This window comes from Cornus florida, unplaced genomic scaffold (assembly GCF_030987335.1).
Source record: "Cornus florida cultivar Cherokee Brave unplaced genomic scaffold, ASM3098733v1 CherokeeBrave_3.0.0_Hap2_Chr10, whole genome shotgun sequence".
Lineage (NCBI taxonomy): Eukaryota > Viridiplantae > Streptophyta > Magnoliopsida > Cornales > Cornaceae > Cornus > Cornus florida.
In genome coordinates, this window is record NW_026775580.1 from 102,884,937 (window position 1) to 102,906,180 (window position 21,244).

The 21,244-nt window shown below is 32.3% G+C and overlaps 2 protein-coding genes across 3 annotated transcripts; one reads left to right on the plus strand and one right to left on the minus strand.

Annotated features, from left to right (window-relative positions):
* Positions 1–935: 935 nt before the first annotated feature.
* LOC132276547 (proteasome subunit beta type-1-like) lies at positions 936–8,623 on the minus strand. The gene is made up of 7 exons (XM_059778008.1): positions 8,458–8,623; positions 8,268–8,375; positions 6,962–7,043; positions 3,114–3,243; positions 2,885–3,027; positions 2,709–2,795; positions 936–1,265 (listed from the first exon to the last, which is right to left on the minus strand). Exons 1-7 carry the CDS (start codon positions 8,508–8,510, stop codon positions 1,191–1,193), a joined length of 678 nt encoding a protein of 225 aa, XP_059633991.1. The 5' UTR covers positions 8,511–8,623; the 3' UTR covers positions 936–1,190.
* Positions 8,624–8,855: 232 nt separating this feature from the next.
* LOC132276548 (protein cornichon homolog 4-like) lies at positions 8,856–14,174 on the plus strand. 2 transcript variants are annotated; one of them, XM_059778009.1, is made up of 5 exons: positions 8,856–9,016; positions 11,463–11,644; positions 12,398–12,520; positions 12,602–12,663; positions 13,761–14,174. In XM_059778009.1, exons 1-4 carry the CDS (start codon positions 8,945–8,947, stop codon positions 12,627–12,629), a joined length of 405 nt encoding a protein of 134 aa, XP_059633992.1. In that variant the 5' UTR covers positions 8,856–8,944; the 3' UTR covers positions 12,630–12,663; positions 13,761–14,174. The 2 variants fall into 2 exon arrangements, with proteins under 2 accessions (XP_059633992.1, XP_059633993.1); XM_059778010.1 differs by having other exon boundaries at positions 13,765–14,174.
* Positions 14,175–21,244: the final 7,070 nt, after the last annotated feature.

Sequence of the window (21,244 nt, forward strand, 5' to 3'; positions counted from 1 at the left end):
TTATCAATTTTTTAATAAAAAATCTTTTAATTTGTTAATCGTAATTAATATATTAGTGCAATTATTTTTAAAAAATAATTTTAATTACTCTTTAAAAAATTAATTTTTTAATTACTTTATTGAATATTAATTTAAAATTAAATTTTAAACACGTGCGCAAGCACTGTTTTACTAGTGTGTGTGTGTGTACCTATATATATATGTATGATTGTAATGACTGCTGAATTATCAAACCCATGGTGGCTAAATTTTATATTATAAATTTCAATGCAAAAAGGCACACCATAATCACCATTGAGTTGTGCACTTGCTCCCTGCCCAATCACTATCAGTGTCCTTCAAAAATAGACTAGAGTGAGCTTCTCACGTCCCATATATGTTTTTTTTGGGTAAATATTCACACATAGAATAGCGCACAAATGCCCGCTATTAGCTATGATATCGAACTCCTCGGCTTCTTTTGAGAGAGACCAGTTGAGTTCGATTGAGCAACAGACCCACCGTAAGGTACAAGAGGTTAAACCGACTGAGTTCGATTGAGCAATAGATGAAAGGCTCCAATTCCTTTGAGAGATGAGAGATTATACCAACTGAGCTAGATTGAAAAATGAACGGCGGCAACGGATGCAAGGCTCCAAAATAGAGAAACCGATGTCACTTGGGAAACTTTTATCAGAGAGTCTACAATATGACGGGTCCCAAAAGAATTATATTATGACCACGTTTAACGTAGAAGTAATTTACTTATCCAAAAAAGAAGAAGTTTCATAATCCATCATTCGATAAAGTGACCAGATTTTGTCATGTGCAGCAAATTTAGTGTCGGCATTCATGGGAATCATCAATTTGTTTTCAGCAGCCTATCAAATTTCACACTCTAAACCCAGAAGGGAATAATAGCAGGAGTCTCATGGAAATATTTCCAGATCCAAGAATTTATAATACCAAAAATAGCCTCAATAAAGAATTCGGATTAAGAATCAAACACAATTCTGAATACATAAAATCATGTCCGGTAAAGGATTCATAATTGCAACATTTCCACTAAGTAATTTCAAACTGGATTCGTAAAGGAGTCGTGAAAACACAGAATGATCATCTCAGCAGCAATTACCATCCATATGTATTGTGAATGTTCCGAAAAGCCATTTCAACGAAAGCAGCAGGGACCACATAAGGGATGAAGAGAATCAATCTTTCCTTAGTTCCATGTACTCACGACGAATGCCATCGGCATTTAAGATGACTATTTCCAACTTGTCCCCCTGTAAAATATACATTATGAAACCAATATCATATCGTATGTGCCATTGGTTTCCAGAATTACACAGTATAAAGAAATAGCAGCTCAATGTAAACAGACTTACTAGCATTGAGTTGATAGCAAGGAAGCATAGCATATCAAGTTACCAACCACACCCATGTAATTCACTAGACATTTCCCTTAATTTTCTCAGGAAAATAATGAACAAATTTCAAATTTGCTTCTAAATGAAATTAGCTCCTCAGGATGCAATCCAAGTAAAAATAGAAACCTGCAGCATTGCATCTTGGTTTTGTGCTTTCCTTTACCCAAAAATTGGATGCAGGTACATCGGCACGTAATATGCATTTAAATACATTATACGTTCTATTATAGTGCAATATTTAATATTGTTGTTTTATAAAATATACTCGAGCATTACTTGAATCAAATGGGATGTGGTAAAAGACTCATAAATAGGAAATTCATCTTTGCCATTATATTTGAGTTTTTTTTTTTCTATCATGCCATGTAAAGGACCGGGAGTCCAACTTGGGTTCGTATCTGGAACACATATCCTATACCCATACCCATGTCGTGTCGTGTCAACATGGGTACCTGAAGAGAGATGGGAGAGATCATGTAACAGTACTTTTAGTAAGTTTTTTTCTTAATAATTTAAATTAATTAAATCATGAATTGCATACATCACTATACGTTTTGAGGACTAAAATGAAGTGAAGAACACTTAATTTTCAAAAATAAAATACATAGGTATCCCCACCGTGAAAACTAGATCTTTCCTGCCTTTACTAAGAATTTCCTTTAAGAAAATCAAGATTTAGAGGTTTTAAAATTTTTAATTTGCTCATCAAGAGACTATTTATTGTTGATTACGAAATCACCACGTGGATCCAGGAAAAGCAATAGCATGAAAACTCTAAACTCACAAGAAAATGAACTATTATTATGAAGCACAGCATCAAGTTACTCGACACAGATACATGAAGTTACTTACTGTCCTATGGATTCAACCAAGGAAATCATCAAGTGAGAGTGTGTGGGGCTTAGGGAGATGAGTGGGGAAAGAGAATAAAAGAAAGCAACACTTTCAAAGAGTTCACAATTTAAAATATGTGGAGTAGAAATATTGTTGTGTGTGTGTGTGTGTGTGTGTGTGGAATAAAGCTTTCTTCTTGTCATTCAAGAACAATCCATACATCTCCTGGTAAGAACTAGTAGACCTAAAAAGACATTTTAATGAACTTCTTGTCATTCAAGAACAATCCATACATCTCCTGCTAAGAACTAGTCAACCTAAAAAGACATTTTAATTAAATGTCAACATGCATGCTGACTACTACATTATCTGATGCAGATCTTTGAAATTTCTATTGTGGCATAAACTTCAAGTTCTAGATTTATATAAAAAAAGGAAGAAATGTGAAGAGGTGTGAAAACTTACAGTATATATATCCCTCTCTGTTGCAGATGCAAAACAGGTCTTCACCAAATCAATTGCTTCTGATTCAGAAAGTGGGGTAACAGCATCCTAAAAAAGTTATTGGATTTTAAATTAGAGACACAAAGATAAATTCTGGAAGCAGATTCACCACCAACTATTTGAAGACAAAACCAGACCTGGGCAGGCAATAAGAGGGGACTCGGAGACTTCAGCTGGTTGTCCAGAAAAGGCATGATTAGAGTGGAACCAGAACCTTGGGAACTGTATCCAACCCTCTCATAAGATCCAACAGCATCATATGTGAAGACACAACCCTTTCCTTGAGTATTTGGAAGAAATATGTGATGTTAATAACTTAATATAAACCAGATCGTTAAGACTGCACCAAAAGCTTATAATATTTACCTTCATTATCCAGGCCACCTAGAACATTGAAAGAATAATAAGGGAAAAAGCGTTTGTAGTAAAGGGTGTTTGAGAGCAGTTGACCCATGGCAGGGCAGCTCATCTGCTTGTTGTGTTGATGCTGATAGATCTGTGTTTCAAGAAGAAGAAATGATATGTTGTCACTTCCAGAAAATATTTTCATTACCTTAATCCTCAAGCAGCAAAAAGTAGTTCACTGGTCAGAAGTCATGGATGTGATTCATCATCGATTATGTGTCATTGATGTAGGAGTCTTTACATGATTCAAAGAACAAACTCTTCCCAGTTTCAATAGACCGAGTTTGATATTTTGGAAGTAGCATTCAGAGGCAGAAACATGATGTAACTTGGTATGACCTATATAATGATGACAGGATGAACCGTCCATGAAACCCCCAAAAAAAGGGAAGATGCAATGTTCAAATATTCAAGGCCATTGAATTGTAAATCATTTTTGTATTACACAATAGCTTAAGTCCACTATAATAAATTAATTTTGAATATGGCATATCAAGGTGTAAAATTTAAGGCTTGAGCCATAGTAAAGTAAGATACATGTGTATATAAATGCATATTAAATGTAATTGGATTAAAAGAAGAAGATTTTTTAACATATCAACTAAAAAGGGATAGTACGTCTGCAACTTGAGCACGTTGAGGGGTCAATGCAAGCTCAACCGAGGTATAGGAATACCAATGTAAGCTCAAGGAGCATAACCCTAAGTCACATAATTCGCCTAAGAGGGTCACGTTCCCAAGCTCAGCACGCAAATTGGCAGCTGGAAGCAGATTCGCACAAAATTCGCAAACTCACTTTTAGAGTTCGTGAATTCAATTGTTGAATCCGGGTATTGGCTGCAATCCACTGTATGTGGGTGTTGTGAGCGCAAATAATGACCAAAAACCAGTAGCAAGTGCTATGTGTTTATGATATTATTGGTACCACTAAAAAATATATCAACTTTTTCATAAATGTAATTAATGAAAACAATAATTTATAAATACCTCATTACTTTTAATATCTTATATTAAAAAAATTAAACAAAAAATAATATTTAATAAATTAAAATGATAATGCATTAAGTGGAATAAGGCCATATAAGTCAATATGCAGACGCTCTAAGAGCACTCCCGCTCTCAAATAATTTTAGATTTGACACTCTCCCGCTCCCGATCCCCCTCCCGCTTTATGTGAATTAGGCATAAACTGGGTCAAGTTGGTGGCAGATAAGATTTTTCTAGCTGAGCATGACATAGGAGTTGAAATCCATTGTGTTTTTCGTTACCTTCAACTGTCTGAATCCTGCTACTAGGGAGGCAAATACAGTAGGTCTAAGAGGTAACAAGGTGTGGTAGCGAGATGGCAAGATTTAATAGCAGTGGTGAGGGTTTTTCACTGAAGTTCCGCTTTTGTTGGTAAGGCTTCAAAACTATGGTGGCCAGGGTTTTATGAACCAAAAAATTTACTGGGTTTTTAGTGAATCACTTGGAAAAGAATAACAATGGCAACAGACTTTTAGTTAACCACTGGGAAGAAGGTGTATGACAGCGGCTAGGGCTTTATTGCTCAATTTACTCAAGAAATACATCAATGGCTCTCCTATAATTTCATTTCCCATTTTATTTGGAATAAAGTGGATGATTAAGGGTATACCGTTGATCAAACTGGACAGTCATGATAATTCATTTACAAAATAACAATTACTATAGTCAGGTCCAGGTTTGAAGATTTTAACCCAAGCCCTAGATGAATAAAGGAATAGAGTTGCCAAAGCCCAACAAAAAAAAAAAAAATAGGGTTAAGGTTAGGTTGGATTGAACCCAACCAAGTTGCGGCTCTAATTAAAAGAACATACATACATCATTTCAATTTGTATATGCATCAACTAAATCAAATAATAATAGAAATTTGTAACAATTAAAAGGCTATAATTCATATTGATTTTAACATTAACTACATTACTGTAAATATTAATGATCAGCACTGAACACAGGTTACACATTTAATTCAAGTAGCCAACCAGTGAAATCATGAAGTTGGAATGCCAAATATCCAATATAATTGAACAATATCAACTGTGGCATAGTCTAGACTATTTTGTGATATGAAACATCATCTATCAACAATCATTTGTAAATAAAGAAAGGTAAAGATCTACTTGAATTTTTTTTATTTAAAATAAATAAATAAAATAAAATAAAGGCATACTTCTCTTTAGAAAGAAAAAAAAATGTGTGCCCGACGAATGTGTATGCCTAAATAAAGGGGTCCTATAGTGTAGAATGAAGCCCTTTGGTCACCTTTTTTTCTATTTGGTGGCATAGACACATTCTGCCACGTACTTATTCAGTCACTGATCTCAAGAATATGAATTCTTGTTAGTTACAATATATATTTAAAAGAAAACTTAACATGCAAACTCCAGAACAAAAGAAGACTCTTCAAGTAGCCAACCAGTGAAATCATGAACTTGGAATGCCAAATATACAGTATAATTTAACAATATCAACTGTTGCATGGTCTAGAGTATTATGTGATATGAGACATTATATATCATTAGACTATTAAATTATCATTTGTAAATAAAGAAAGGTAAAAGATCTACTTGAATTTATTATTTTTTGAAAAAAATAATAATTTAAAATAAAGGCATACTTCTCTTTAGAAAGGAAAAAAAAAAAGTGTGCCGGCGGAATGTGTATGCCTAAATAAAGGGGTCCTATAACGTATAATGAAGCCCTTTGGTCACCTTTTTTTATATTTGGTGTCATAGACACATTCTGCCACGTACTTTATTCATCTAAAGAATATGATCTCTTGTTAGTTACAATAGATATTTAAAAGAAAACCTTAACATACAAACTCCAGCACAAAAGAAGACTTTTGAAAGTTTATAGTTAATCATCAATCTGCACATAAAACATTCCCATTGATTTCCTATGTTTCCATTCACAAAAACAAGTCCCATAAAGGGTCTACCATGACTAACTGTAAAATGATCCTTAGCTTACATTCACAAAATAGTCTCATAAAGGGTCCATCTTTCCACAGCTTTCAAGCTAAGTGATTCAAATACTTCAGAGATTTATTAGAACTCATTGAAATTTCTTCTGTTGGTAACAAATGGCTAACTTTACATGTCCAAATGAACGGCACAGCTCGTGGTAAATCTTTTTCCCCCAAGAGACAAAGGGACATCCTATTCTTTCATCAGACGAAGTGTTAGAAAGCATAGAGTTTACATGATACAGAGACTAAAAAGAGAAAATACATAGGCTAGAGCAGGGTTGAAGGAATTCCAACTTGGTGGGTGCTTGCTGATCTATACATTCAAAAGCTAAAAAGAAATGATAATTCAGAGATGCTTGGAGGGTTACTCCCCGTTATCTGTGACGGAGCCTATGAAGGGAGCAGAATAGGAGATCCTTTGATGGAAAGGGGAGTTCTATAGGGGCGGTTAAGTTCTATGTACTTATTTCTCTATTTTTTTTGGATTCATGGTTGGAACTGTAAATCAATGGAGGATCTTTTGTCTTTTGTGGATTCTTTGAGGGCACAGTTGGTTCTTTGTGTAGTTGTAATTGGGGTGCGCTCCCCTTTCTTTTAGCGCCTTTTAATGAAACTTTACTTATCAATATATATATATATATATAAATCAACAACAAAATTATATAAATCAACAACAAAAATAACATTGAAGGAGTTGATAGAATGAAAGACAAGACATATATTGCACGTCAAAGGATTTAACATAGTTCACATTCATGTTTTATGTGTTCGTAAAGCAAAAATAAAATCAGTTCAGTTATGATATTGAAACCCTCACCAAATGCCTAGCTGCCAGGACCTTTTGCAAGGCTCTGACATCAGCCTGAAATCCGGAAGAGGCCATCACACATTTGTCTGCTCTGCATGTCCACAAAAAGAAAATATAAATACCAGGCTGCACAAGATAGAAAATATTTGTTCATCGGATTAACTCCCTCCATTTTCATACATGTATAGTTTAGAGAAAGGAACCTTCCAAGAGGAAAAGCATTGAAGAATGTAATAAAAATATAATTGTAAAAAAGATTTCTTTTATCAGACAAGAGAAACTCCCCTGATTACATGATCTTTGAACTGACTAAACTCAATAGAGACAATATCTAGATCATTGATCAACCAAAAGATATTACACCGTAAACTTTTATTTACTGTCCTAAATGAGATCCATGTGTTATTCATGCATGAAGGAGAGGGCCACTTGTTATTTATTTTTTCTGTTGGTCATAACTACGCCCAACAACTATTAGTTACAGTGCAATACAAACTACTTCTAGCTACAGCTAGAGAACACCATAGTAAGTTGACGAGGTAGAGGATTGATATTTGTCTCTAGCGTTATTCTGCAGGGTGATAATCAATGGGACAAAAACATTTCTTCTTAATTTTTGTCCAAGGGTGATTTTGGGCTATACAAGATCGAGTAGCCCTCCCAAGTTATAGACCCACAACCATCATGAAGACCGGGATTCATACAGGTCTTGAGTACAATTCCCTAGAGGCTTTACCAACTAGATCACTTGCCAGGACTTAGTTTCAAATTTTCAATTATGTCCAAGGAATCAGTTCCAAAAACTGAGGGGGTGTGTGACCCAGAATAGATAACTTTGTATTAACACATAGACCATAACCAGTTATTTTATAGCTTTTCCTTTTTCCTTTTTTTTTTTTTAAAGTTCTCATTATATACTAAATCAGCTTCCGTATGAATTCCTGTACTCAGAAACATCTATTGGCAGCATCAAGTATATTAGTTCTTAAATTGTTTAGACGAATGTCACTTGAATCTTTCAATTCAGTAGCTTTTCTTTGACAAGTTAAATATTTTAATTAAATTAACATTTAGTATAAAAGAAATATTCTAATTTAACAATTTTATAACATAATTCCCATCCAGTTAAGAATCAATCAAGATCACAGAATCAAGTGCCTCAAACACGATATTTCTAAAACTCTCAATGTCTATCAAATCAGTATGATTTTACCAAAACAGCAACTTGTAGTGACATATAACTCAATTTAACACATACTAGATTACAAAAAGAAAAAGTCTAAATGAAAATAAGCAAAAAGTTAATGGACCGTACAATTTACAGATTTTGGAGTAATCGCGTGTGAGAATGTTGTATCCAGTTGACATCCGAGTGTCGGCAGCGATCACACAATAATCAGCACCTGCAATTGCAACGCAAGAACTGCACAAGAGCCCACATAAATGAATCCTCAATAGGAGAGAGAAACAACACATATATACATATATGTAGTGAGAGAGCTCACCCTCCATTATTATCGTAAGGAGACCAATTAGCTCTAGCTTGCTGTTTGGTCATGTTGATTAGATCGGAAAAACAGTGAACAAGAGAAAGATAATGAATACTAGGGCAAAACACAGACCGAACTCTCCGTTTTCTTGAGCTGTGATTTAACTTTCGTTACTTTCCTCTCTTGTGTTACATATATAATAATAATAATAATTAAATAAAAATAAAAACAAAAACTTTAGCTTTTCTCTCAAGTCTGTCGAGGAAAGATATACTCCGCATTTGACAAGGAAAAAAAATTTGATAAATACAAGAAAACGACGTCGTAATAATATTATATTGCCAAGGCAAAAAATTGATAAATACAACAAAACGACGTCGTATTATTATTTTATATATTCGCTCTAGCATACGTATCACAAGTTGTCAATTTCAACGGGAGACAAGCACGAAGACGGGTAGAGAGAGAGAGAGGGAGAGAGGAGAGAGAGATCCGGGCGGCCATGGCTGATCTGTTCGCATGGCTACTGTCCTTCTTCCTTCTCATAGCGATTCTTGGCATTCTTCTCTACCAGGTAAGAATTCTTATTATAATTTTAATTTCAGTACAGATAAATTTATCAGTGCGTAAATTTGGGATTATTTTTAATTTATTTGTCTGTACACATATGCATATGTGTGTGTCTGTGTGTGATGTCGAAATATGCCTTGAGAAGTTGATAGTTGGTAGTGCTGAGTAGAATCTTAAGAATATCTGGTTGTTTTTAAAATAAAAAATAAAAAATAAATTGGACACATTCTTGGATGCACTGTGGCCAACTTCCCTAAAGTGGAACCTTAAAAAATAAATTATCTACACATGAAACATTGAAACATATGTTTTCTTAATATTTTAAGTTCATATATACTAATGCAATGAAACACTCAGTGGTTATGATGAATAGCACCTACTAAGAAAAAATAATTTGGTTACACAACTTACGCATGAATCATTGTCAATTTTTAGATTATTATGGTATGATTTTATTTGCATTCTGGTCTTTAATTGCTTTGAATGCATCATTAGAATACAAATTTCTTCCCAAAACTCTACCCTAGAAAGTCTCAATCCACCCTAGCCTTTTCCTTATCTTCTGGCTTTTAACTTAACACCAAGAGCGTTAAAGTACTAGCTATTTAGAGTTCTACAATGTTTTTTTCTAAATTCTTGCCACCTGAACCAAGCCAATTTCTTCCTCTTTCCATCCAAAACGCTATAACCTTTTCTTAAACCTTTTAAACCCAAAGCATCCATAAATTGAGTAGTGTAAAGCACTAACCTATTAGTGATTGGGTGGAGTCAAGGTGTCCCTGGTAGGTGATGAATGGAGCAGTCCAAGGCAGGAGGTTGGATTCAATGTTTAGTCATTTATCCCTGCCCTATAAGTTTCCTAGTGTCGTGCCTCTTCTGAGGAAAAGGTTTGGAATAATCCCATGATCCTGGATTAAAACGTTGGTCAAGTATCTTCGGCATTATTGAGGCGCTGCAGCTCGGCTGGCTTGTGCATTGTCTCATTCTTTATTAATTCTTTAATTCTGTTGTCATCAAGTGGCCATCAAATTAAGCACAAAAATTATATTCTGCTTCTTAATTCCCTATAAGGGTGGAGAATCTATTTTTCTTCAAAACTAAGTTTGCCAAATTTTGACATTGGTGGTGTTATTGATCTCGTGTTATTGCCCTCGTATGAATCCTTGCCCCTTGAATTCCTTAATGTATGCTTCAAGCTTTTGTTTGTCTATGCTTCTTTTTTGTCTCCAAGGTGAATTGAACTGGGATTCACACCTTTTCTTTGCCGATTAGGTATTAATCCTTGTGAGGTAAAAACAAAAGTCAATTGTGTAGAAGGTGCTAGGAGGGAGCAACATAGCATAAAAAGAAATCTGAAGGAAGAATCAGATTGCCTACTGAAAAGGGTGAAGAATTAGATTTATTCTTTTGTGATATCAAGGCATGTCCATAATGGGAATGAAATCCATAAAAGACTCCTCAATGGATCTGTTTTTCCTTTCCTCTTCAATCTTTTTTTTTTAATTTTTTTTTTAAATGAAATTAGTTAAAACAGTGCATTCTTATGAGAACCCTAACTGCTTAGATGATTAATTTGAATGATCCATCTGAAACATTTCCATTGAACCTCTTAACTGGAATGTGCTTGAAGGGCTTTTAGCTTTTAGAATTGCTTGGATAAGGAAACTTACGACATTTCAGGACATTTCACTTATCGTTCAAGCTGGTTACTCTTCATCTCTTCCTTTCTTCTTAGGACATTTCTCTTATCGTTCATTGCACCATCAGTTAAACAACTGAACTTCACTATTTAGATTAGTATATTTTCAGCTCGTAGTTATTTTGCTTCTTGTGTTGTGACGTACCACATCACCTCATCTCCTATCCGTGTAGACGCGTTTTGAGAAAAATCGTGAGCACCGAAAGGAGATTGTGCAAAATGGACAATATCTACACGGTGTGGGTAGGTGGTGACTCGTGACAAATGGTATCGAAGCCAACCCCTAGCCGGAAATGGTGAAGCGTGCACAAGCCCATGCGGGGCTGGCCAGTGAGGATACTGGGTCCCAAGAGGTGATGATTGTTACGTCCCACATCGCCTAAGGGGAGAGGTTTGATAACACTTGTATGTGGACATCTCCTAACTGTGTAGATGCTTTTTGAGGAATATCTGCACAGGGTGCGCAGGTCGTGACAGGTTTACTTAAGTAACTGGATTGGTCTGAATGAAACATATATAGCTGAACTAAAGAACCTTTTTTTTTTTTTTCCTTCTTTCCCCCTAGTTGATACTCACACACCCCTCCTCAAAGGAATTGTTTGCACCAAAGAGGAGTTGAACCTTAGACCTAATGCTTCATGCGGCACCAAGGCCAAGTGACTAACCCATTATGTGATGAGTCCAGATGGAACTGACATGCTAACTTCCTTTTGTATTAATTATTTTCATGTTTGTAAAATGTTTATTGCAGCTCATGTGCTTGGCGGATCTTGAGTTTGATTATATCAACCCATATGATTCGGCATCTCGGATAAACAAGAGTGTTTTGCCAGAATTTGTTGTTCAAGGAACCCTATGCTTCCTCCATCTTGTAACAGGACATTGGGTTATGTTCTTATTTTGTCTCCCTTACTCGTACTACAATTTCAGACTGTGAGTTTCTTTCTCACCCTTTACTCTAAGATCTTTTGCTTGTGAGATTCCTTATACCAGGACCTCTTAGATAATGTTGAGAATCATAAACTTAAAATTAATGACAAGCGCACAAGTGTGTGTCTCAGTTGTTTTTCCTCGTTGAGGTTTTCCGCATAAAAAATCCTGGTGTCTCCCATATACTCTTACTTTTACTTTACTGTTTTTTAGTGTTGGGTTGATTGATTATGTGATAAATGACTAAAATTTGAAAAAAAAAATTAATGTCAATCAGAAGAGCAACTCACATCTTGCACTTTTCTAGCACAGTTATTCCCATGCAGAGCCTTCGGCTCACAGATTCTCCCTCATTGATACTTGTATGACATCGCAGAAAAGTTTGGGATTTTAATGCTCGAGTGTTTCCCAATGGTGCTGGTGTGACACTCATAAATTTAGTGTCATTAGATATTTAGATGGGAGGTAGAAGCCACAGAACTAGTAGAATATTGTTTTGGAAGTGGAGAGCTTATTTGTTTAGAATTCTAGAGTGAGAAAGCTATCCCATGGACTTCCATGATTTGTTTATTCTCCCTTCGTTCAACCTCTCATTTAAGTCACTGGAATGATTTAACACATTTCAAATTTAAAAGTAAAATGTTTCTTTTTTAATGAGTTGAAAATTGGACATCCAAGAGCCACCTTGAAGACCATGTTTCTGGATCTTCATCTCATATGATTTGAGGGGACTATTCATGCTAACTCCATGATCAGGTACAATCAGAAACGACATTTGGTAGATGTAACCGAGATCTTCAACCAGCTACCTTGGGAAAAGAAGCTACGGATTTTTAAGCTTGCATATCTTGTTGTCCTCCTGTGCCTTTCCATATTCTGGTATGTACTCATAAACAGCTGTAATGTGTTTTGTTAAACTCCAAGGTAAATTTGATGGAATTTGTTGTGCATTTGTTCTAGGATGATCTGGAGCATCGTGGATGATTAATCAGGCATTGGTGCTCCTATTGACCATTCCCACGGTAAGTATCAGATATCTTAAGAATGTTATTTGAAATGGAGCTCTTTGTACTCCACATGGGAAAATGTTTCCGTTCTGCTTCCCTTGGCATGTGAAATCACTTTTGCATCCTTTAATATGGAGTTGGCACCAAAGAAAAATGGAAAGAGTTTGTAGCATAGTACTCCTGCTGCAGCTGGTTGCTGTAGAACAGTGAAGGAGCAATTAAGGAAATTTTGTACAGAATTAAAATGTTGACCTATGTCGAAGTTCTAAAAATGATGTGATTTACTTCCTATGGCTTTGATTTACTTCCTATGGCTTTGGCTACATTTTAAATGGATGAAAACATTGTCATGAATAGTGGAATGAGCCTTTGTCTCGATGTATCTTTTCTTATTCCATAATAAACTGGTTTGCCTTTTTTTAATGAACCTTGTGAATGTGCTCTTTTCCGTACCTGTTGAATTGATGAAGACAGTGATGAATGTCTTCGATCAGTTGAACATATTGGTTTTGCTGGTGTTTGCTATATGTTTTTATTTTTAAAAACAAATTTCAAGAAAGATGAAGAGGAAACAATCTTGTGTTGGGCATAGATAGTGTAGTCTGTGCGTCATTTCAACTTGGGCCCCATGGAAAGTTTTTGGGAGCAACTTGTCCATTAGACTTGGGCATAAGCTAACTCTTCCAATTCGTGCGCATCTTTTCATGGATCCCAAATTTTTTTTCTTTTTTTTTTTTTAGGGGTAACGAAGAATCAAACCACCCGCCAGCCACTTTGGACTCTCAGATGGTTGCAAAATTCATGGATGTCAAAGTTGTGCAAATCAAATGTTGATCAAGTATTTTTTCTTTTATTTTTTTGGTGGTGGGCCCAATATTTGGGATATTTTGAACTGACCACTATATTAGGCTTCTTGGTGAGAACAACCATATCATGAGCAGACTTCTTGCAGAGCACCAAATTCGTGGCCATGTAAAGTGAACAAAACAATAAGAAGGAGAATACTGACTGTTTTTTAATAATTCTAGTCGTGCCGGAGAAAATGTATATTTGCCTTTATAATATCAGATTAGCCCCTGAGAATGCTAATTAGTGTTTTTGTTTTATGCTAGGTAGTTTTGAATGAGAATTTGAGATGATTACAAATTCCAGGAGAATGAATTGGGGCTGCTGTGGATCAAGCCAGATTGTGATCTGAACTGATGATTTCCCTGCATTGTTGTAATATAAGGCGTATTCTTTAGTGATGGAAAAGCCGGGTTATTTTACATAATTTCTCCTCAGTCTTCAATCCTGTGATTTATTTGTATTTGAACTGGAAGTCTTGAAGGGCCCAAGTTATGGTTTATTTCAGAGGGAAGATAATTTGGATTGGAATAAACAAATTAATCCAAACGACGAAGGGGCTCTTGCTAACTTTCATATAGTGTGTGTTCTATGCTCAATTTATTTGTACAGAAACATATAATTGCCAGGAAACTGGTTTGCCATCTTCCTACCTTTTCTTAGTTTTTTATATGTTTTCACATTATTTTTTAAATGGAATAGTTACTTTCATAAAGTTGGTATAAATTATGTTTTTTTTTTTATATATCAAGAAAGTTCATTTTCCCATCTGGTTTGAAAAGGGCGGGAAATTGCCAGTTTGAACGTGTTGAAAAACATTTTTTGAGTTGCTCTACTTGGTTCAAATGGTGTGTTTAGTGATAAATTAAACTCAATATAACCTGTATGAATCTTTAAGTGAGTTTGAAATTAGAATTTGTGCTTAACAATTAATCAATTTACCAAGATTTGAATTATTTGAAAAAAAAAAAAAACATCAATCTAGAAGTTTGTATGAAAACTTGTTGGGTGTAAGAATTTTACGAAGATTTTATCGGGTAGAAGTCTCAAGTCTTGGTCAATTTCTTGTTTATTTGTTGTCTTTACTCTTAAGAGAGTGGAAAAAAATATTTAATGACGAACAGAAGTAAACCATAATCTTGAGATAGCCTTTTAGTTTGCTTTCAAAGAAAACATTATGCATATCTGACCATTCATGGAACAAATATGTGAAGATGCACATAATGTGAATATAAATATATTAATAACATTTCAATGACTTTTAAAGTCATTTTATTAAATTTTCCTAGCACATTCTAATATCATGAATACAAATATTGCGCACTATTTTCAAATGAATACAAATATTGCGCACTATTGACATATACTGGAAAAATTTAATAAGATAGTTTTAAAAGTCATTGAAATGTTATTTATATATTTGTATTCACGTTATATGTATCTACATGTATTTGTTTAGATGCACATAACGTGAATACAAATATATAAATAACATTTCAATGACTTTTAAAGTCATCTTATTGAATTTTTCCAGTACATGTCACGTCCTATTCTCGCAAGTGCTGGAAAAATTCAATAAGATGGCAGTGCACGATATTTGTATTTATTTGAGAATAGGACGTGACACGTGCGGGAAAAATTCAATAAAATGACTTTAAAAGTCATTGAAATATTATTTATATATTTTAATCTATTTCATTTTGAAATCAATCTGATGTCAACAAATTAATAATTTTATTCATAGGTAGGAAAAAAACCCATTTCCTTGTAACTTGTATCCCATATGTCCTTGCTAACATAAAAAAATAAAATTAATTAAGTATAAATTTATTAATGATACGTTTGAAAACACTGAATCACCGTCTTAAATTTAAAACTGAAAAAAATTAATATAGAATTTAAACTAAATTTTCTTCAATTATCTCTGCAATAAAACAAAGTGATATACAATGCTATACAATGTCCGAGGTGAGGAACCAAAGTCCCCACCAAAATTTCTTTCTACACAAACGTATAAAAAGTCATTTTAAACATTTTAATCAATCAAATATCAATGATGCGTGCTGATTGAGTCTATGATGCAATATTGTGTACGTCATGCTGATACTGAATGAATTTAACAAATACATACTTTGTATATATATATGTGTGTGTGTATGTGTGTGATATTTATTATTTATATCCAACCTAACCTAATTGACTAAGGCCATTACTAGTTGGCGTCGTTGACGTTGGCACTAGCAATGGCCATGGAAACTTAGCAACAATATATTACTGGTTGGTCTGTTTCCTAACAATTTCTTTGATGGTGACATGTCCTTTATATATCATTTCACAATTTAACTACATTAACTAAATACAACTTTCCCTTTATTATTCAAACTGTCCCCGACAGCTAAAGGCCTATGAGCTTTGATTGAGTGGACTTAGAAGTGAGATTAATGAATTATACTTCTAGGAACTATGTTATATATTTTTCTACAAATACTGTATATAAATTATAATCTGTAGGATACATGCATGTATTGGGAAAAAAATAATAATAAAAATAAAGAAACCACATATTTAAGCCTTAAATACTTCTACACCTTTCATAAATTTTCATTCTAAAGAGTTTTTAAAAAAAAAACATTTTGTATGGACAAATTCAAAACGATTTCAACGCTTAACGTTGATACAGAGCTGAATTTGAATTTTAATCAACCAAATCATTTGAAAACTATATATTAATATCTCAAATATCCTCACATTTGTGTTCATGGAGTAAACAATAATAATTAATACAGCTTTTCAAAAAAAATAATAATAATTAATACAATATATCTTATTTTTTCTTTTTACTGTTAAAAATCAAACTCAAAAAGTTAATTGAGAGAGAGAGACTAGAGGAGGACATTACTGTGAGTTTGTTTCCTTAATCCAAGAGTTCGTATCTAATGAAACTGTGTAGAAGTAGAACAAAATTAAGATAACTTGATGAAAGTGATCCATTTTGTTTCTTTTTATTTTATTTATTTTTTTCAATGAACATTTTTCCCTTATAATCTCAAATGTTTGATATCATATTATGGTTTATGTTTATTAATTACAAAAGAGAACACAAAGAGAACTGATAATGGATATATCCAATCGCAGATCGATTCAAATCAATATATAAAACTGCAAAGTTTATAATTCACTCATAATTTACAAATCTTATCTACTGATACATCTTCTGACTCAGCCTAAGTTGCTTGGCTTTACAATTGTACAGGGACCTGCAAAACACAAACACATACATACATACATGCATACATATATACACACACACATATATATTTATATGTCACTTAAGCTGCTGGTAGGCAAAGCAATTTGTCGTTGAGCAACTCCTCCCTCCAATTCTTGTATGTCTTGTCTATGAATTCCTCAGTTCTCTTCTCCAAATCGTCGCCTTCCTCGTCTTCACTAGTTGCATTGTTGTCACTACCATTGTTAGCAAGCAACCAATATTCATCTTTCACCCCTTCTTCTTTATATTCTATACACACTAAACGCGGGACAAAATCATCATCATTATTAATATTAACATCATAATCTTCAGCTTTTGCTTTCTCCCCTTCATAATCTACTTCACACACTACCAAGGGTGGAAGACTTAAACACAAAGCAAAATCATCTTTATTATCGTGACCTTTTCCCATCTCTCCATATTCTATTTCACATACTACAGGTGCAAGACTAGAACACGAAGCAAAACTATCATTGTTCTTATATTCTACATATACTAAACGAGGAACAAAATCTTCCTCGTTATCATCACAATCTTCATCTTTTGCCTCCTCTCTCTCATTTTCTTCTTCATATACTAAAGGTGGGAGACTAAAACACGAAGTAAAATCTCTGGATGGCTTAAAACTCCACAAGAAGATCGCCATAGCAACAACATTAAACACGAAAAACATCACCAAGCTGCTAGATTTCATCGCGTTGACAAGCTTAGAAACAAGAAAGCCATGATCAAGTTGAGAAAGTGAGAGTGATAAAGATGAGAAAAAGGCGTTTCTACATAGCTTTAGACGCAAAAGAAGGAACACGAGTGTAGATACCACAACTATCTTCATGCCCTCTTCAAAGACTGATATGTTTTTTCTCCAATGCAGTGAAGGAATATCTACTTTGGGAGGTTGGTGTCTATATACTATATTATAGCGTTGTACTTGAAGAGGTTTATTATTAAAGAAACAAGGGGGTTTCTCAGCAAGTTACAGAAAGTCTACCTGTGGAAGTAAACAGGGTCAGAATATATTAGATATAAACTTAGTGCAACTAAATTACTTAACACTTTACATGTCATTGTATAGACAATTACATGTATTGCGTGAACATTGGTTTATATATGTCATTGTATAAACAATTGATTACATGCATTGCGTGAACACGGTAAAGTTCACATGTAGGCTACCCGGAAATTCCTAAGCTTTTCTTTGTGTCCATAGCAGGTAAAGTTCAAATGTAGGCTACCCGGAAATTCCTAAGCTTTTCTTTGTGTCCATTGCATTTAAAGACTCAAATGCAAGATCTTGAAGTATTATATCTATACTATTATTAAATGTGTAAAGTGTTTCAGTATTTCAGTATTTATTTATTTATATAAAAAAAATATTTATTAATTGATATAAAATTAATTTTTGTAAAAATAGTTTCTATAAAACTATAAAAATTACCTAATAAAATCAATCACATTATATGAAAACTCTTATTTTTAGTTATTTTTTATGGATAATTATAGTTTTTATAAAATTCTAAAAATTACCTAATAAAATCAATCACATTTTATATAAAACTCTTATTTTTAGTTATTTTTTATATCACAATATAACCGCCCTTGCCAGTTATGATTATGTCATTATCAAAAAATGACACATGTCATCATCTAATTCATCCAAGAAGCCTATAAATAGAGACATGGAGGAAGGAGAAGGGGTACAGAAATCGAAAATTCTAGAAATTCAGAATTTCAGGGTAAAATACTGAAACTCTCCCAAAGAGTTTCAGTATTTATTTATTTATATAAAAAAAAAATTGTAATTGATATAAAAAGAGTTGAATTCCAGAGTAAAATACAGAAACTCTATCAAAGAGTTTCAATATTTCAGTATTTATTTATTTATAAAAAAAAAATATTTATTAATTGATATAAAAAGAGTTTTTACTATTATTAAATGCGTAAAGAGTTTCAGTATTTATTTATTTATATAAAAAATAAATGATATAAAAAAAGTGTAAAGAGTTTCAGTATTTATTTAGTTATATAAAAAAATATTTATTAAATGATATGAAAAGAGTTTTTTAAAAAAAAAAAAACTCTATAAAACACTAAAATCTACATAATAAAATTTAAATTAACCTTTTTAATATAAGAAAATCTAATTAGACAAGAAAAATCTGACCCAAAGTTGTTCACAGCCACCGTAGCCGGAATCGGGTCACTAACACCACCACGCCATCGCCGGTAAGTTCAGTGCACCACCTGCCTGTCGAGAAGATGTTCTTTTCAGCCATCCTTGCTCATTATCTCTCTCTATCTACATATTTCTATCTCTAATATATTTCAGAAAATGCAATTGATGATGCAAATGTGAAAAGGAAAGAAAGAAATTTGGTGTCGGAAGAATAGAAAAATCAAAGAAAATGGACGTTGTATTCAAAAGGTTAAGACATTAAATTGAATAAATTAATTAAAAAGTTAAAGAAATAAAAAAAGGGAAATATTTTAAGAACTACAAGCTAAGCAACAGCAAAGGCAAACTCCGGCGAAGCAACAACGAAGGCAAGTACTGCACCTAGGCACCACCATAACCTGTAGCTTCACCACCGCCATCCTCTCTCAAATTGAAATGGGTCTCTCTTCTTGTCCCAAAAATGGTCTGCAAAAGGTTAGAGAAAGGAAAGAGAGTAAAGAAACACTTTGGGCCTTTTTGTCTTTTCAAAATTTATTGTATTCGTAATAAAATACAATATAGATATAATAAGGGTATAAAAGCAATTTGATAGAATTGTTACCGTCATCCATCCCAGGGTTCTGATAAGGGAGGTCATTGTAATTTGAAAAACAAGAGGGAAGATCAGTGTAGGTTGATGAAACCTCAGGGGAGGTCAGTGTAATTATCCCTTATTTATTTATATATAAAAATATTTATTAATTGATATAAAAAATAGTTGAATTCCAGATTAAATACCGAAACTCTGTCAAAGAGTTTCAGCATTTATTTATTAATTGATATAAAAAGAGTTTTTATCTATATTATTATTAGATGTGTAAAGAGTTTTAGTATTTATTTATTTATATAAAAAAATATTTATTAAATGATATGAAAAGTGTTTTACAAAAAAAAAAAAAAAAAAAAAGGCCTCTATAAAACACTAAAATCTACATAATAAAATTTAAATTAAGCTATTTATCTATTTATTATTATCAAATTTTTTAAATTAGCTTTTATTATGAGTTTTTCATAAAATGAAATCTAATTAGACAAATATTATGAATATAGAAAATTATTTATTAATTAATATAAAAAGAGGTTTTCAAAGACTGTTTATAAAACTCTAACACAAATTACCTATTTATCTATTTATTATTAGTTTTTTAATAAAAAAGAAATCTAATTAGACTAGAATTATTAAAATAAAAAATATTTATTAATTGATATAAAATGAGTTTTTAAAAAATTTATATTAAACTCTAACACAAATTACATATTTATTTATTTATTATAAAATATTTATTAATTAATATAAAGAGAGAAATTCAGAAGGGCATAGACCATGAATTACAGAAGCTCCGCCAAAGAGTTTCAGTATTTATTTATTTATATATAGAATACAGAATGTAGAAGTTTTGCTAAATAGTTTCAATATTTATTTATTTATTTATATAAACAAATTTTATTAAACGTGCAAGGAGTTTCAGTATTTTAGTATTTATTTATTTATATAAAAAATATTTATTAAATGATATGTAAAGAGTTTTCAACAAAAAAAAACAACAACTCTGTAAAACTCTAAAATCTACCTAATAAAAGTAAAATTAAACTATTCATCTATTTATTATTATGAATTTTTTAATAAAAGAAAAAATCTAATTTTCAGAGTAAAATACGAAAGCTCTGCCAAAGTGTTTATGATTAAAAAATTCATAATAATAAAATAAAATCTAAAGTGTTTCAGTATTTATTTATTTATATAAAAAAAATATTTATTAATTGATATAAAAAGAGTTTTTATCAATACTATTATTAAATGTGCAAAGAGTTTTAGTATTTAAATATTTATTTATATAAAAAATATTTATTAATTGATATGAAAAGTGTTTTTATAAAATAAAAAAATAATAATAATAAAAAACTCTATCAAATTCTAAAATCTATCTAATAAAATTTAAATTAACCTATTTATCTATTTATTATTATGAATTTTTTAATAATAGAAAATCTAATTAGACAATAATTATTAATATAAAAAATATTTATTAATTTATATATAAAATAAAATAATTTTTCTAAAACTCTACCACAAATTAACTTTTATTATGAGTTTCTTAATAAAATTAAATATAATTAGAAAATGATATATTTAAATAAAATAAAATAATTTTATATAACTCTATCACAAATTACATGTTTATTTTCAATAAAACTCGATCACACTAGACAAAGATATAATATTTAAAGAGTTTCTATAAAATTCTAACACAAATTACCTATTTATA

What these genes read in the sequence shown, in the direction of transcription:
- LOC132276547 (XM_059778008.1), bottom strand. Translation starts at nt 8,510, where the DNA reads ATGACCAAACAGCAAGCTAGAGCTAATTGGTCTCCTTACGATAATAAT. An exon ending in CCTTACGATAATAATGGAGG is followed by an intron (nt 8,376 to 8,457) that starts GTGAGCTCTCTC and finishes GCTCTTGTGCAG; the next exon opens with TTCTTGCGTTGCAATTGCAG. An exon ending in TACTCCAAAATCTGTAAATT is followed by an intron (nt 7,044 to 8,267) that starts GTACGGTCCATT and finishes GTGGACATGCAG; the next exon opens with AGCAGACAAATGTGTGATGG.
- LOC132276548 (XM_059778009.1), top strand. Translation starts at nt 8,945, where the DNA reads ATGGCTGATCTGTTCGCATGGCTACTGTCCTTCTTCCTTCTCATAGCG. An exon ending in TCGTACTACAATTTCAGACT is followed by an intron (nt 11,645 to 12,397) that starts GTGAGTTTCTTT and finishes CTCCATGATCAG; the next exon opens with GTACAATCAGAAACGACATT. An exon ending in CTGTGCCTTTCCATATTCTG is followed by an intron (nt 12,521 to 12,601) that starts GTATGTACTCAT and finishes CATTTGTTCTAG; the next exon opens with GATGATCTGGAGCATCGTGG.